Source organism: Panthera uncia, chromosome D4, assembly GCF_023721935.1.
Source record: "Panthera uncia isolate 11264 chromosome D4, Puncia_PCG_1.0, whole genome shotgun sequence".
Lineage (NCBI taxonomy): Eukaryota > Metazoa > Chordata > Mammalia > Carnivora > Felidae > Panthera > Panthera uncia.
Window position 1 is genome coordinate 24,885,912 of NC_064807.1, and position 16,519 is coordinate 24,902,430.

Consider the following 16,519-nt stretch of genomic DNA (forward strand, 5'->3'; position numbering starts at 1 on the left):
ATGCACCTAAATTATTGTTCATTTGGTTTCTCAGACCACCTCTCGCTGGCCTCCTCTACTCTTTCTCTTTCTGAACCATCTTGCCCAATTTTTCCCCATCAGGGAAAAGGGGAGTGAGTGAAAAATTAGCCAAGTGGATTATGGCTAGGCTTCATAAGCCTAAGCTGTACAAGAGGAATTCCTATCCAAGACAAACCAGTGCACCAAGCGTTGAAAGGGCAGTCAAGACAAATTCACTTGGAGAAGTTGATTTAAATATTGGAAAAACAGCCTATAAGGATCAAAAGGGACCAAGGGAAGGAATGGAGTTATAGGTCAAAAAACCTTAATATGAGAGCTAGGTTGACATCAGGTTAGAATGAGGATAGATACGGAGTTGGCATGAGAAATGAGTTCCAGGGTGATTGCAAAAAATCAAACCAAACTAAACTAAAACAGTTTCCGCTCTCCCAAAAGCCCCCAAACAAAAACCACAAATGGGCAATACCAGCTTGGTCTTCATGTAATTGGGTTCATGATTCACAGGTGGCTCAGACAAAAGGTCAAGGAAGACATCATTATGGAATTCATTTTGATGGATTCTTGGCTGGTTAAACAGCCACACTCAATGTAAAGATGAATTAATTAGTTAAGGAATGAATGTCAGCCTAGATAATGTCTCCAGTTGAATGTCTCAACATGTCATGTTATATATTTTTTATCAATGACTTAAAGGAATGCATGAAGCACACATATTAGATCTGCAGGTGAAAAAAATATAGGAGGAACAGCTGAAATGTTGGATGGCAGATTCAGGGTTTTAAAAGATTACACAGAAGACTCAAAGAGAGGGGCACCTGGGTGGCTCAGTCGGTTAAGCAGCCGACTTCGGCTCAGGTCATGATCTCGCGGTCCGTGAGTTCGAGCCCCGCGTCAGGCTCTGTGCTGACGGCTCAGAGCCTGGAGCCTGTTTCGGATTCTGTGTCTCCCTCTCTCTGACCCTCCCCCGTTCATGCTCTGTCTCTCTCTCAAAAATAAATAAACGTTAAAAAAAAAAAGAAGACTCAAAGAGACCCAATGATCTAGATCACTGAGTCAAAAATAACAATGGGGCTTTTAGGAAAGATAAGTGTTTAATTGATACCTTTTTTTTGAGTTGATAATTTTTAAAAACAAAAGTGAAAAGTACTCCACATTATAAAGAGTAAAAAGAAATAGATGAAATTAATTTTATTGATATATTAAATCCAAATACACAATAAATCCTAATAAGTCCAAAATATTACCATTTCAACACAAAAAAATACAAAATTATTAATGAGCTATTTTGCATTTTTCTTATTAAGAAAGTGTGGATTTTACTCGTAGCACATTTACACTGTGTGTGGATTTTACATGTAGCACATTTCATTTTAGACTGGCCATATTTCAAGTACACTCACGAGCTGTGCAGGCTGTCGGCTACCATGTTGGACAGCATGGGTCTCAAAAGATATTGGTCAAAAACATACTGAGTGGCTACTCCATTTGTAAGAACATTTAGCTAATAAACTGTAGAAGTCTGATATGATTGAATGCTTGTAGCTTAACTCTAAGGGTGATGTGGCCATAAACACTGATCTGTTCATGGATTGTAATTGTCAGCTGAGTTGGAAATGGGAACATTTGCCTACCTCAGTATATCTCGGCTGGGTGGCATAGAAAAGGCATACCATGACTTTTTATTGAGGAATAAGTGAACTCCCTTGTATGACTATTGATATAAGACTCTTGACATATACTGGGAAATAGGAGCTTACCACGAGACTTAGATCAATAATTAAAACTTAGATTTCAGGGTCATCCAGGTGTATGTGACTGCAATTTCCTGAGGCTCTGTAGAATTTTCTCCTTATGCTCTCTTCTTTTTAGCTGTTCGTAAAAGCCCTATAAGTCTGTGTAGATTTAGTGTGTGCTAAAGGTATGACTAAGAGTTAAAAGTGGAAGGTTGGGACAAAGGGAGGACAGGAAGTGCCTTCCTAAAATTGGAGGACAGGATGAGGGTTCAGAGTGACAGGGCAGTTTGTGATTCTTAGACTATTTGGGCAGGCAGGGGGAAAAGTGAGACCCTAACTCCGAGATGGAGAATTTGGGATGGGAAACAGTTGGAAACTTTCTGAACAACAGAAGAGGCAAGTGAGAGGGAGCATGTGTGGGGCTGATCATGAGTAGACATCTCTGGTTCCATTGTGGCCTGCGCTGAGGGTCCTCGGTCCCCAAAGACTCCCCCATTTGTGGATGGCATGGTACCTTTGGGATTATGTCTTCTCCTCAGTGTCCTCTAACATACAGATACCCTTGGGGAGGCAAAACATCCAGTGGTGAACATTATTTAGATCGTAAACACTTACATTCAATTGTTTGCCACCAAAGGGAGGGAACTTGGAAGCAGGATAACTCTGGATTGAGGGGCAAAGCCTCAATAAAAAGAGGAAGAGGTGATGAAAGAAGTCACGTTGTGTGTAAGGAGGTTATTAGTGCCAAAGAACCGTTTCACAAGTTTTCTGGTCTGTGCTTTTCCTCCAACCTCTCCAGTCCCTCTAGGTTACTGATGTGCTTGGTGTAAATGCTTCTCCGACTTTGTTCCTCCATACACATTCACAAACATTGTCTTTCTCTATAGGCTCAGACTCCATATTGCCCTGCAACTTGCATTATTCACTTAATATACTGTGGACATGCCTCCAGGTTAAGGTATAGAGTTTAGCTTTTTTTTTTTTACAAATGTTTTTTTAATGTTTACTTATTTTCGACAGAGAGACAAAGCACGAGTGTGGGATGGGCAGAGAGAGAGGGAGACACAGAATCTGAAGCAGGATCCAGGCTCTGAGCTGTCAGCACAGAGCCCGACGCGGGGCTTGAACTCACGAACCGCGAGATCATGACCTGAGCTGAAATCGGTCGTTTAATAGACTGAGCCACCCAGACTCCCTGAGTTTAATTCATTTTTAATTAGGTAGATCATGCCTAAGAATGGAAGTATAATTTATTGAGTTGTTCTCCTACTGATGAACATCCAAGCTATTTTTAGATGCAGGCTACTATCTCTCCCATCTTTCAAATAATGGTTTCCCCAATCTTTTTCCAGGATGTAAAAGGTATTACATAGTAGGTCCTTCTAATATTAGAACATTACAGATTCTGATTTTATTTAAAAAACCTCCAAACATTATAATAGATCCCTAAAATGGGAAGTTCTAACAGCATTCCAATGGGAACAAGAAGCTGATGATAGGAGGATGTAGGGCAGGGTTTGTTTCTTACTTTTTTATAAAGTTTTAAAAATTTATTTATTTCGAAAGAGAGTGAGCAAGTGGGAGAGGAGCAGAGAAAGAGGAAGAGAGAGAGTCCCCAGCAGGCTCCACGCTGCCAGCTCAGAGCCCTACGCGGGGTTTGAACTCACAAACTATGAGATTGTGACCTGAGCTGAACTCAAGAGTCGGATGCTTAACTGATTGAGCCACCTAGGCGCCCCTCTTTCTTTCTTGCTTTTTAAAATGGCATTATCGAATAACATATAATAGACATATTTAAACATGCAACTTGGTAATATGGAAACCACCACCATAATCAAGATAAAAAATATATCCATCATCCTCAAAACTTCCTTGTTCCGGAGTCACTGCTCCCCATGTCCCCTCCCTGCTCTTTTTGTCCCTCTTATCAGCAGTTACCAATTTCCTTTCTGTCACGGTAGTTTACATTTTCTATAGTTTTTATAAAAATTGGATCATACAGTATGTATTCCTTTTTGTCTGGCTTCTTCCACTCAGCATAATTATTTTGGGATCCATCCATATGGCTGAAGGTATCAATATATATATATTTTTTTCATTGCTGAGTAGCCTTCCGTGGTGTAGGTATGCCACAATTTGTTCACTGATTCTCCTGTTGATAAATACTTGGATTGTTTCCAGGGTTTCACCTGTACAAATAAAGCTGCTATGAGCACTGACATAGGAGTCTTTATACGGACAGAGGCTTTGATTTCTCTCTTGTAAATACATAGAAGTGAAATGGCTGGGTCACATGGTAGATATATGCTTCACTTTTTGAGAAACTCTTCTTTGTTTCCAAAGTGGTTGTCCATCTGTGAAAATATCCAGCTCTGACAAAGCCATGGTCTGAGAATCCCTGAAATGTCTGTGAAAGCTCTGGCAGGTCTTAAAATTGAGATATATCCATAATTCTATCAATCGAGAGGTAGTTTTTGATTGGCCAGTGTGTTCCAGATACTGTGCCTGATAATGTCGAGTTACCAGCATGGATGAGAGGGAGTCCCTCCCTGGCCCAGTGCTGGAACCTTTCTGGCTAATAGAAGAGGTCAAAAGTCAGACTGCCAGAAGTGCTAAGAGTGGGAATAACACAGAGACAATTCAGAGATTCTGATAATGGCGGGGAGACCCTCCAGGAGGAGTCATTCAGACTGACTTGCAGGGTTGTAGGTGAAGAAAGGGAGAGTGTAGAGCGCTAGTTTGAGGAATCTCAACTTTAGCTTATTTCGTTTATTCATTAAACACATACATATATTTTATTTTATTTTTTATTTTTTTAGTCAGCTTCCAAAACTGTATTCACTCACTTGATTATAGAATTATAAAAAGAACATGTTACAGTTAAATGTTCAAAATTCATAACATTTCAGAAATTGGAAAGATCATAGAGATCAAGTGGATGAGTACTTATCAACTTGATCCTGTTAAAATACATATTCTAAATCCCGGGTTCTAGAGTGGGTCCTGAAATTCTCCACTTCTAACAAGCTCTTGAATCATGTTGATGAAGTTGGTCTGTAGACCACCATTTTATTTTATTTTATTTTATTTTATTTTATTTTTTATTTTATTTTTTTTATTTATTTTACTTTGTCCATTTATTTTTTAAGTTTTTACTTTTTTTCAACTGAAATCCAAGTTAGTTAACATATAGTGTAATAATGATTTCAGGAACAGAATTTAGTGATTCATCATTTACATGTAACACCCAACAAATGTCCTCCTTCATGCCCCTCACCCCTTTAGCCCATCCCCCCCATCCACCACCCTACCAGCAACCCTGCTGTTTCTCTGTATTTGAGAGTCTCTTATGGTTTGTCTCCCTCTCTGTTTGTATATTATTTTTACTTTTCTTCCCTTATGTTCACCTGTTGTGTATCTTAAATTCCACACACGAGTGAAATCATATGATATTTGTCTTTTTCTGACTTATTTTGCTTAGCATAATTCACTCTGGTTCCATCCACGTTGTTGCAAATGGCAAGATTTCATTCTTTTTGATTGCCAGGTAATACTCCATTATATATATATATGGTATATATATGTGTGTGTGTGTATATATATATGTGGTATATATATATATGTGTGTGTGTATATATATATGTGGTATATTATATATATATATGGTGTATATATATACCATATATATATATAATATACCACATCTTCTTTATCCATTCATCGGTTGATGGACATTTGGGCTCTTTCTATACTTTGGCTATTGGCAATAATGCTGCTGTAAACATTGGGGACCATGTGCCCCTACAAATCAGCATACTTGTATCCTTTGGATAAATACCTAGTAGTGCAATTGCTGGGTCATAGGGTAGTTCTAATTTTAATTTTTTGAGGAACCTCCATACTGTTTTCCAGAGTGACTGCACCAGTTTGCATTCCCACAAGCAGTGCAAAAGTGTTCCCCTTTCCAGGGTTCTTGCCAACACCTGTTGTTGCCTGAGCTGTTAATTTTAGCCATTTTGACAGACACACACATATATTTTAATGCTATGTCCTTCAGATATATCAATGAAAAAAATAAAGATCTCTGCCTTCACGTAGTTTACATCCCACTGGGAGAATCACAATAAACAATAAATATAACACATAGGTAAATGATCTGTTAAAAAATGGTAAGTAACATGGAAGAAACAGAGCAGAAGTGTCGTTAGAAGTGGGGCAGCCAGTTCTAATTTCAAGTGGAAGATAGTCAGTGGGGTATATTTGGGATCTAAATATAATAGTATATATATTACAACACACATTCTAAAAATATTGCAACGTAATTAGAATCTGGTCTGCAAACCACTCCGAAACCGCCCGTCCTTTGGCTGCTGCATTACACTTTGCAGCCACTAGGGCGCAAATGGGCCATTTCTGAAAAAATGGGATGAGGGTGCGGGTGTCAGAGAGACTCGGATAATTAGATATACAGCCTCCCGCAGGTGTTCCGCAAGGCCAGCTCCGTTAAAGGCACTGGCAAGGTAGGCGGGAGAGTGTTACTGTGTGTCCTGGGCCAAGACAATTTTGCCCTTGGTTTTCCTTCCTTGACACGTCCTTACCCCGCAAGGGGCGGGGGTTGGGGGGGTGGGGGGCGGTGGGAGAGCTGAGAAATGAACTTCAGCCTGGCGCTTCGCCACAGGACGCATGTCACAGCTGACTGATGGTGGAGAGAGGTAGACCCGCCGGCCTTGTCTTCTGGCCCTGCAGCGAGATTTTCCGGGAGCTGAAGGAGGATTCCCGCGATTACACTCAGAGCCCTGGGTTTGTACAGAAGCCCCACTAGATGTTTTCCGTTCCCTTGTAATATTTAAGGCATCACCAAGATGTAAGCATTAACCTTGACGTTCGGGTTTCTGGATCCTTCCCACCCCCAGCCTCTGCCAGCAGATCCGTGACCGTTCTTATCTTTTGAACAAGATCCCATCCGGACGCCCTTTCTGGCGCTAAGAGCTACCCGCCTTTTTTTTTTTTTTACCGGGCAGGAGCTCGGCGAGGCCGGGAGAGCAGTGCGCCGGCCGGGCAGGGGCGCGCACGCGTGGGGCGCCGCTGGTTGCGCATCTGGCGCCAGAGCGCGCCCCCAGCGCAGTGCCCGCCGGGGCCGCGGGAGTGTGTTGGTGCTCCCGAACGTGCGGGGCGCTCTCTCCCCGCGCGGGGGCACCAGAGCCCTCGGAAGTGTCAGGCACTGCGGTGCATTTTCCCAGTTCCCTTTTAAATGACTGCGGAAAAATAGACTCGGAGCCGCAAATGGGAAGACGGATTCTCAGACAAGGCTTGCGAATGCCCCGCAGCCATCATTTAACTGCACCCGCAGAGCAGTTACGGTTTGTCACCCGACCCTCCCGGATCGCCTCGTTTGTCCCTAGTGAGACCCCGAGGCTCTGCCCGCGCCGGGGTTGCCGGTAGCTGGATGCCTGTCGTGCTCTGGGCAGCCCGGGCGCAGTGCACGCGTTCGCGCACACCCGCGCACACACGAAAACGCGCAAGGTACGGCAGGGGAGCGAGGGCTCGGGGTGCCCCGCGGGGGGAGGGGTGGGCATCGCGGGGAGTGAAGCGACGATCTGGGAACGGCTGCATACCGCCAGGCTGAAGGATGAGAGAAAATGACGCGGCGCCACACATCGGACAGGCCAGGGTTGCTGCCGCGCATTTAAGGGAACCCAATACGCGTCAGGCGCGCTCCCTTCCCCTCACATGTCTCTGTTTCCCGGGCGTGTGATGCCGGAACACAGCGGGAAAAAGACCCACTTAGAGAGCTAGAGTTGCATTTGGAGACTCCCCTCCCTTTGCAAAAGCACCAACAGGAAGACCCTCCAAAACCACGGATTCCCAAATAGATGGCCCGGAATGGGGGCGGTTATCCTTGGTTACCAATGCTGAACACGTTTTGGTGTTTACAATATTTATTTATTTTTAGGCTAGCTCGCCCTCCCTTTTAGGCAGGATGGGAAAGGAGAACGCAGCGGGGAGGGAGAGGGGAGGGTGGATTCCTATAATAAGAATCAGCGCATTTTTCAGAGCTGAACCGAGCCCGGTTTCCATTTCAAAAAAGGAGACAGCCTCTACTGCGATTGTAGAAGAGACCGCGGTGTGAATTAGGGAAGAGAGGCGTCGAGCGGTGGAACGGTCCATCTCGGAGGTACCTGATCTCAATGCACACACATACAGCGCGCGCACACACACACACACACACACACACACACACAGGCGCGCGTCTACCCGGCCAGGATGTGTGCGTGTGTGCGCGTGTATGAACTCCCACATGCTGCTGCTGTCTGCTCCCGGCCAGTGGCACCGATGCTTCCCTCCTCCCCGCTCGCCCCCAGATTCCCCTCCCCTCCCTGTTGCTTTTGTCTGGAGGGTGTTATGGGTTTGTGTGTGTATGAGCGTGTGTGTTTTTGGATTTCAGACTAATTTTCTGGAGTTTCTGCCCCTGCTCTGCGTCAGCCCTCACGTCACTTCGCCAGCAGTAGCAGAGGCGGCGGCGGCGGCGGCGGCGGCGGCGGCGGCGGCTCCCGGAATTGGGTTGGAGCAGGAGCCTCGTTCGCTCCTTCGCTCGCGCTCTCCGCGCTCAGTGCCCGGCGGCAGGAGGAGCCTGCACCCAGGCGCCGCCGGCGGGCGGTAGGCGCCGGAGCCCGGGTGAGCAGCGCGGACGGTGCCCTCCGGCGTCTCGGCCCTCGCTGTCCCCCCCGGGGCTGCCGCGGAGGCTCCCCAGGTGGGACGCGCCGCGCCACCTGCCCGCGCCCCCTGCGCCCAGCGGCCGTGGCGGATTCTGCAGCATCATTGGGGGCCCCGTCGCGGAGCCATCGCCGCCGGCAATCTCCGCGTCCCCCATTCAAGGGTCCTTCGCCCGGCCTGGGCCATGGAATCCTGTCTCGGGAACCCTTGCCCTATCTCCCCTCCCTCGACCTCGGGCTTGGAGAGAGGCGGAGGCACATCGGTGGCCCCGGCGGCGTCAGTGCCATCGAGGGGCAAGTTGATTTCTGGGGCCGGAGCTGGGCATTCATCCATCCACAATCCCCTGGCTGGGGTCAGGGTGGGGGTGCCGCGAGCGCGCTTTCGTAAGGGGTCCTGCCCTCAGTCTTAACGCGTGTCTGTTTGTTCTCAGCCCCGAGGTGCGTCCCGGATTCCAGTGCGCGTCTAGGAAGAAGCCTGCGTCCCGGGGAGTGCCGGCAGCGCCGCCGGCCGGTGCTCGGCGCGCCGGGCCATGCAGCGGCGGCCGCCGCGGAGCTCCGAGCGGCGGTAGCGCCCCCTGTGAGGCGGCCAGAGATGCCCCGGCCACTGTGAACGGTGCCGCCCGCCAGGACACGCTCAGCCCCGGCCACTGTAGGCTCTGCGCGCCCGCTACAAACACCGGGGCGAGGGAGCGGCGAGCGCGGCACAGGCCGCCCAGCAGGGGCAGGGGAAGCCGGCCGGTGCAGCGCGGGGACACGTACTCAGTCTGACTCGGGCTGGCACTGGAGGCTAGGGATGTCGTCCTGGACGAGGTGGCATGGACCCGCCATGGCGCGGCTCTGGGGCTTCTGCTGGCTGGTTGTGGGCTTCTGGAGGGCCGCTCTCGCCTGTCCCACGTCCTGCAAGTGCACCGCCTCTCGGATCTGGTGCAGCGACCCTTCTCCGGGCATCGTGGCGTTTCCGAGGTTGGAGCCTAATAGTGCAGACCCTGAGAACATCACCGAAATGTGAGTTACCGGTGCTCTTTCTCCTTCCTTCTCTCCTGGTACCTCGGGCTGGGGCTGGCCAGACGTGTCTGTCGGGGCATGGATGTTGTCTCAAGTCTGGGGAGGTCTGGGGAGAAGTCAGACATCGGAGATGCAGGGCTGGGCCATCTGTCGGTTACCTGTATCTCGGGCTTGAGGCTGCTAACGCGGGGAGAAGTGGACAGTTGAAAATAAGTTTTAAGTATACTGTATGTGTCAATAACATAAATATATATATTCTTTGCGGGAAGGGATTCCTTATACACTGTATTTCAAAGCCCTGCTGGGTGTGCTTTATAGGCTTTCCGTATGCAATAACTTAGTTTTGGATATTTTTGTTTCATAAGGTGCTATGTGTATGTTGTATTAAGAGAAGTTCCAGTAATATTTACTGGAGGGGGGAGGGTTAAAAATAATGAACTTTTTGAAATCTGTTGAAGGATCTCAGAGTCTCCCCCTTAACATCTTTCTCTGAGGTTTGGAGTTCACCAAGTTCCTTTTTCATTTCGTGTATCAGATATGGCTTAGGAGATGGCAGCCAGAGCTGGCCTTGAAAATGGTCTGTAAGAGAAGAAGTTCTGAGTGTTGAAATGTGCTCTCTTGAAAGGGAAAATGTGCTCGTGGGAAGCCTAAAAGCCTGGGCTGATTTAATTTGGACCTGACTTCCCAGAGATAAAATTTTGAGACCATTTGGATTATAAATCTTAATTGCCCATTGAATAGTATCCCGGGACCAGGTTGGATGATAAAGCAGGGTGTAGTACTTTGGGAGGGACCTGGGCATGTTTGAGCTTGCCCCTTGGCTGATGCGGAAGCAGAACTGTATATTTCGGTCCTCCCTGTGACAAGTACATTACCAAGTGGGGATTCACCAGTGCTTTCTCCAGCATTTCCCTGTCACCTCTCCTAGAGGTGTACCTTCCCCCACAAGGGGGATGCCATTACCGGTATTTCACTGGCATGGGATTTTATTCATTCATGCGGAGGGTTGTAAGGCAAAGTTTCTCCCAGTTTTCCTTATGGTGTGTTTGATGTTAAGATAAGCAGCCCAAAAAGTAGGGCTTGGGCTGTGGCCTTCCGGTTGGCGAGTGCGCATGCTTTTTTTCCTCCCCAGAAAACGCACGCCTGGTTTCTGCCAACGTAGTTGACTGAGATAACCTGTTTTTTAATGTAAGTAAGAGACCTTCCTGGCCTCTGTTGTTCGTTCTGCTGGTGATGCTCACGTTATAAGGCTGGGGCAGAAGGAAATGACAACAGCACAGAGGGGACTGTGCAGGCCTAGCAGAGCTGAGATGTGCTGGGAGCGACCAACTGTCAGGCTGCATCCAGGATGCAGGGATTTTTTTTTTTTTTTTTTTTGGCAAGGATTGGAGCAGGCAGTGCTGGAGAGGGTGTGTAGGGCCCCAACTGTGCTGGCCCTCATTCGCCTGGTCAAAGTGTCTGTGGCCTTTTATCAGGATCTGTGTCTCTTTCACGAGATGAGATGTCAGCAGTCAGATGGAGGAAGCCATATGGAATTCAGAGCCCTTCGGACTATTTTGAGACCAGGGGGAGTGTGCCTTGATACAGTCAGACGTCTTGTTTTGTTGTTTTTAAATTCTGTATTAGAGGATGCATGTATAATGAAGAAGGATAGGAGATAGGGCCCATCATTTTCACTGTAACATTTTTTTCCACTTTAATATTTTTAAAGCCATCATTGGAGAAAAGGAAAATAAAACTCTTTAAATTAAAAAAAAATATCATTTAAACCTTCATGGTCTTGGCTGCCTGGTATTTATGCAATCAGTGGACTTGAGTTGAGTTTTCTTATATCAGTTCTCATAATTGCTAATTGCTGTTGTTTCTTTTATAGCTGATGGCAGGTTCCTATTTTCCGGCTTTAAAAAAATTGATTCTTTTTTTTTTTTTTATTTACTAAAGTGTTTGTCAGTTATTCGTTCAGTGGCGCTCCTCATTTCTACTGTTATTTTTTTTTCTTTTGATGTGAAGATCCATCGAGAGTGAGAGTTGGGAGGTGTGTAGGGTGAGTGTTTGGGATGGAGAATTTATGCTCCTTAGTGACAGTAATGGGGCTGGTAGATGTGCGTTCTGAGAAAAAGTCCGTATCTCAGCTCTGTCTCTCAGCTTTGTTTGAGCCCAGCCGGTTTGTTCCCTGATGTCCTGTAAAATGTATCGAAACCCTTGTTTGGGAAGCACTTTGTATAATTATTTTGAGTTCTGCTGTTTTGATATCTAAATGGACTTGCTTCACTGTCATCCATATATGACTCCATCTGGCTCTTTTTCTTACGTAGTAATATTTGCTTGAACAGCTTTTAAATTCTTGGCCAGTGGATACCAGCTCCAGTTGGAACCAAATTACACTTTTTTTTTTTTTTACTTTGTTATTAGATCCAATGGTATTCCTGAAATAACCTGTTTTAAAGTTCCAGTTTAATGGTGCTTAGCTGAAATTTTATGTTTCTAGTTTTTTAAATAGGGAAAATGTAAGTAAACTAATTAGAACTTGCTGAAGCCACGGTTTACTGTATCACTTAAAAACGGTATATCACTCAATGTCTATATATTTCGGGGAAATTACCCCACTGTGCTTTTTTAGGGTTCAGAGAGAGCCCATTGGTAGAACATTCTAAAACCATATGCATGGGATTTTATTTTTTGTTTCTACGTGCATATTTTAGGCCTACCTGACATTTCGTTTTAGAGTCATTGTTTGAGCCTGTTTTATCAAAAATTCTCCTAGCATAGTGTCTGTCTCGTACTCTTTACCCATCAACACGATATCTGGATCCCTCTCCCTGTCTGTAGAGATGCATCACACCTGCCCAGGATCACACAGCTGCTAGGTGCCAGCTTCTCTTACTCTGAGATGGTTATCCAGTGCTAGATTAAACTTAAAAACAGTACCATTGCCGCACAGAAGTGGAATTCAAGAGTAAAGCCTACTGTTGGAATTATGTAACTGGCCATTGAGGTCTCTGTAGTATCGAGTGCGAAAATGCTCTCTAAAGGACAAGTTGTGTCTCACCCAAGTGATAAAAGGCACGGTTAAAACAGATCATACTTTTCTATTTTTATTGTGGTCAAAAACACCTAAAACAAAATTTGCCACCTTAATCATTTTAAATGTAACATTCACTGGTGTTGAGTGCTAAGTACATTTACATGGTCGTGAAAGGGGGGCATGCATTCTTATATTGCTTATATTTTATAGACATCAGTGATGGCCTTTTTTCCTGAATTTCTTGGGTGTTAGTTTCTGATTTGGGGGTCATATTTGGAGACAAGTCTAACATTTTTCCTCTTAGTGCAACATAAATAGAATTTGCAGCTTCTGCTGCCAGAGCCTCTATGTGCAATAAATTGTTGGCTTGGTTAAGTGACTGTAATGTTATGTCATTAATACATTGATTTTGGCCCCCTCACCTTAGTAAGCTTTTCCACCGCAATTAATTGCACTAAAAACAAGAATCCTGGCATTCGCAAGCATTCAGTGACAGGCATCAGTTTTTATTAGTCTGATGTTTACCTCTCAGCCCCTCCACGGGGGGTTCTAGAACTTTGGATTGTGCTTTCTGCGCATTTAAGGGCCACAGAGTAAGTTTTGAGTGTGGTTACATAAGCCACACTGGACTTGTTAATAAATAAGGCATTCTAATTTACATCATTCATTATTTAATACAACTTGCAAGCAGCAGTTGAAAACGCACTGTCTTCCCAGTGAAGGTACTTACAGAATTCACCCCAGCAAGACAATGTGGAGCCTTCTTAGTTTCATATCTTCAATCTCTGCGTTAAGGAGGTTTTTCTTACATTGGGTAAAACAATTGAAAAGTGCCTTGACCCTCCTGACCCTACTTTCTCTCCCTCCGCCCCCCCCATCACCTCTCATTGACTATACAGGAAAATGTGTTTGATTTTTTTTTTCTTCTCCGAAAAGTGATATTTCCTTATGGGAATCCAGAGTACTCGAGTGAAGGGAAGGGCCTGGGTTATGTGTTATTACAAGCAAGTAATGGGAAGTTGAGATAATGTGGTCACAGTTCCCCAGAGCTGAGTTTAGTTCTGTTTAAAATCTTTCACTGTTTCTATCCCATAAACCTCTGTTTGTGTCTGCTTCAATATTCCCTTGTAAAGACGTTTTTCTAAGCTGAAAAGTTGGCCAGACAGCTAAGAATTGAGGTCTCTTTCTCCCTAGGAACATTCTGTATGATCTCTTTGACTATATCTGGGTCGTCAGAGTATAAAACCTAGAGTTTTTGTTCAGTTGGGGAAGGGGAATTCCTTTCTTTTTTTGTTCTTTTCCTTTCTGTATGTTTCTGTTTCTGTTTTTGTTTTTGATTTTTTTTTTTTTTTTTTTTTTTTTGCCTTTGGTACGAAGCAAGTGCCATGTTTTAACTCATTGCTCATCTTGGTTGTTAGGGAAAGAAACACTATTAAACCACTGTTGAGTGCCACACGCTGACATTCAACCCTCCAGACTAACTTACCACTTCTCTAGAGAGCTCCTTGTGGCTTCAAACACCATAGGGTGGAATGCGGCATTGAACCTGCTGCCCCTTGGTGCGATGCCAAATTCTGGTTCCTCTTGATGTTTATAAATCCACTGGATGATTTTTTGGGAGAGATCATTTAGAAGGGCACATGTTTTCCTCATTTGGTATGTGTGAGAGAGAGAAAGGCAGAGGAAAAAACTGAACCTTGGGTTAATAGCCGATTGACCATTTTCATAATCTACTTGGTCTAACTGGTTTAAAACACAAATCCCACCCCCAGGTGGCAGGGGTCTGAGCCCTGCAGTAGCCTGATAATTTCCACCCTACATTTGATTGCTGATCGATCTCCATTAAAGAAGGCAAAGATCTCACATAATCAGGGTGCCTTCTTACCACTTTGGTCTCTGGGCTGTCAAAGGGACTGGGGAGTCAGTAAATATTGATCTGGAAGATATAGGAGTGAGTGCTTGTGAGGGTTATAAACCTGGGAAGAAAAGTCATGCATAGGTACTGAGTGGTTAACTCAGTAGGTACTGAGTGTTTGTTTGTTTGTTTGTTTATTTAAAGACCCGAATATCACAGAGAGCTGGAGTCAGCAGTGACCTGATCTTGAAGCAGCCCCTTACTATCTGGGCTTGAGCCTGTCAGATGTAAACTGAGGGTTTTGGATTCAGTGCTCAGACAAGTGTCTCCTGGCCCTGAAGTTCATGAAGCTCCAGTGGCAGAGATAATGTGGTTTATACATCGGTTATGAAGTGAAGGGTCATGTGAGAATCTGATGGCCTTTGGTGACACTGTCACACGTGCATGTGTTGGTGTCTGCTCTCAATTCCCCAAAGCATGTCTCTTCAAATGTGAGCCGCTAATAAGACTGGTCGCACGTTAGTGCTGGGCTGCTGAGTCCAAGGTCACACACAGGGTCACTCAGAATTGGTACCACAGAAGGAGAAGGGTCCCAGGAATGCCTGCTCTGGCGCTCTCAGCACAAACCAAGCCAGTGAATAGTCTAAGGCCATGATATGTTAAAGACATCGTGGGTCCGGAAGATCCTTCCCCCAGCGTCCAAAGGAAGTGCCGTGGCCTTTACTTTGGTGGACCTCCCTTCTCTTCTGCACCCTTGATTGAACCTAACCCAAGCCCACCATTTGAGAAAGTGTCAGAGATGTGAAGAGAAGCATAGTCTAGCCAAGTCTGTGCAAAGCTGTCTCTACTAGAGACAGAGCAATTAAAAAGTGTGTGAGCTGTCGATCCCAAAGCAATGGCCTCATCTTCACATGGGAAGAAATGCATTTTCTGTTTAGATGACTGTGTTTTGTTTTTGTTTTTTAAATTTCAAGCCTTCCTCATCTGTAAGCAATTCATACACGAAAGTCCAGCTGCGGAGAAGAGCCTTCATGAATTGGCAGCAGTGAGGGATGCTAACCCATCTTGGCAGGTTGGGTGTGGAAGGAGGGCAGAGCACACGCTGCAGAATGAAAGTTGCTGCCCTGGGAGTCTTGGCCACAGTCAAGGGTGGTTATAAGTGGAGGACCCCACAGCCCTTTATACAAAGTCTGTCTTAGCGCCTATGAAAGACCTGTGGCCAGAGCATGCTTATTCTTTCCTGCTCTTTTTTTTTTTTGCCCCTGACTTCTCTTTGACCCAAGATTGATGGCTGAGCTCAATGACTGAGCCATTGAGCAAGCTTAAGGATTGCCGACTCCCATCTAGAATCCATTCTGCTACCATTCTGTCTGTTGTCCATGGCCTGCACTGAGACATAACTCTGGATTCAGGCAAGGTTTGTCTCCAGGGACCTGGAAGGCTCCCTCCAGACATCTGCTTATTTAGGTCTGAAGTAGGTGAGAAGGTCTTGAGAGCCTCGGAGGGACTGTCAGGTTGATTGGCTTGTCCAGCCCTCTCTGGTGGAGCAGGATACAATTCGGGATAGAATCTTAGCCAGTGTCTCGTTTAGGCCTCTGTCTGCTCAGCCCCACTTGCCCAGATTTGGCCTCGAGAGCACAAGCAATTTTGAGGCAAGTGTAGAGATTCATATAAAAGGTCACAAGTTAAAGGGCATGGCAGTGGGAAGGAGGTGGAGTGGGGCTTCACCCCCTGTCTTTGTCCTGCTGTCCATCACCATTTCTACCTGCACCATGTGTTAGACTATCAAGACATCAATGATTTGTGTATTCCTTGGGAATACAGCATCTTCTAGTATAAGATAAAGATGGTAATAATCACACACCACCCAGAGTCTCTTTTCTTTTAAAAAAATTTTTTTTCTTTTTACATGTATCTATTTTTGAGAAACAGAGCGAGACAAAGTGTGAGCGGCGGAGGGGCAGAGAGCTGGGGAGACACAGAATCGGAAGCAGGCTCCGGACTCTGAGCTGTCAGCACAGAGCCCGATGCGGGGCGGGGGTGGGGGGGGCTCAAACCCACAAACTGGGAGACCAGGACCTGAGCCGAAGTTGGACGCTCAACCGACTGAGCCACCCAGGCGCCCCCAGAGTCTCTTTTCTATTGCAGATAAAGACCTATTGCTGTT

General features: G+C 45.7%; 1 protein-coding gene across 2 annotated transcripts in view; it reads left to right on the forward strand.

The window, feature by feature from the left end:
- Positions 1-8,773: 8,773 nt before the first annotated feature.
- The window catches only part of NTRK2 (neurotrophic receptor tyrosine kinase 2), a 332,542-nt gene continuing 324,796 nt past the window's right edge, over positions 8,774-16,519 (forward strand). The window contains exon 1 of one of the 2 annotated variants that reach the window (XM_049653049.1): positions 8,774-9,472. In XM_049653049.1, coding sequence (XP_049509006.1) covers positions 9,261-9,472 — 212 coding nt within the window. In that variant the 5' untranslated portion in view covers positions 8,774-9,260. The remainder of the gene's footprint in view (positions 9,473-16,519) is intronic. The other variant, XM_049653128.1, reaches the window with a different exon arrangement.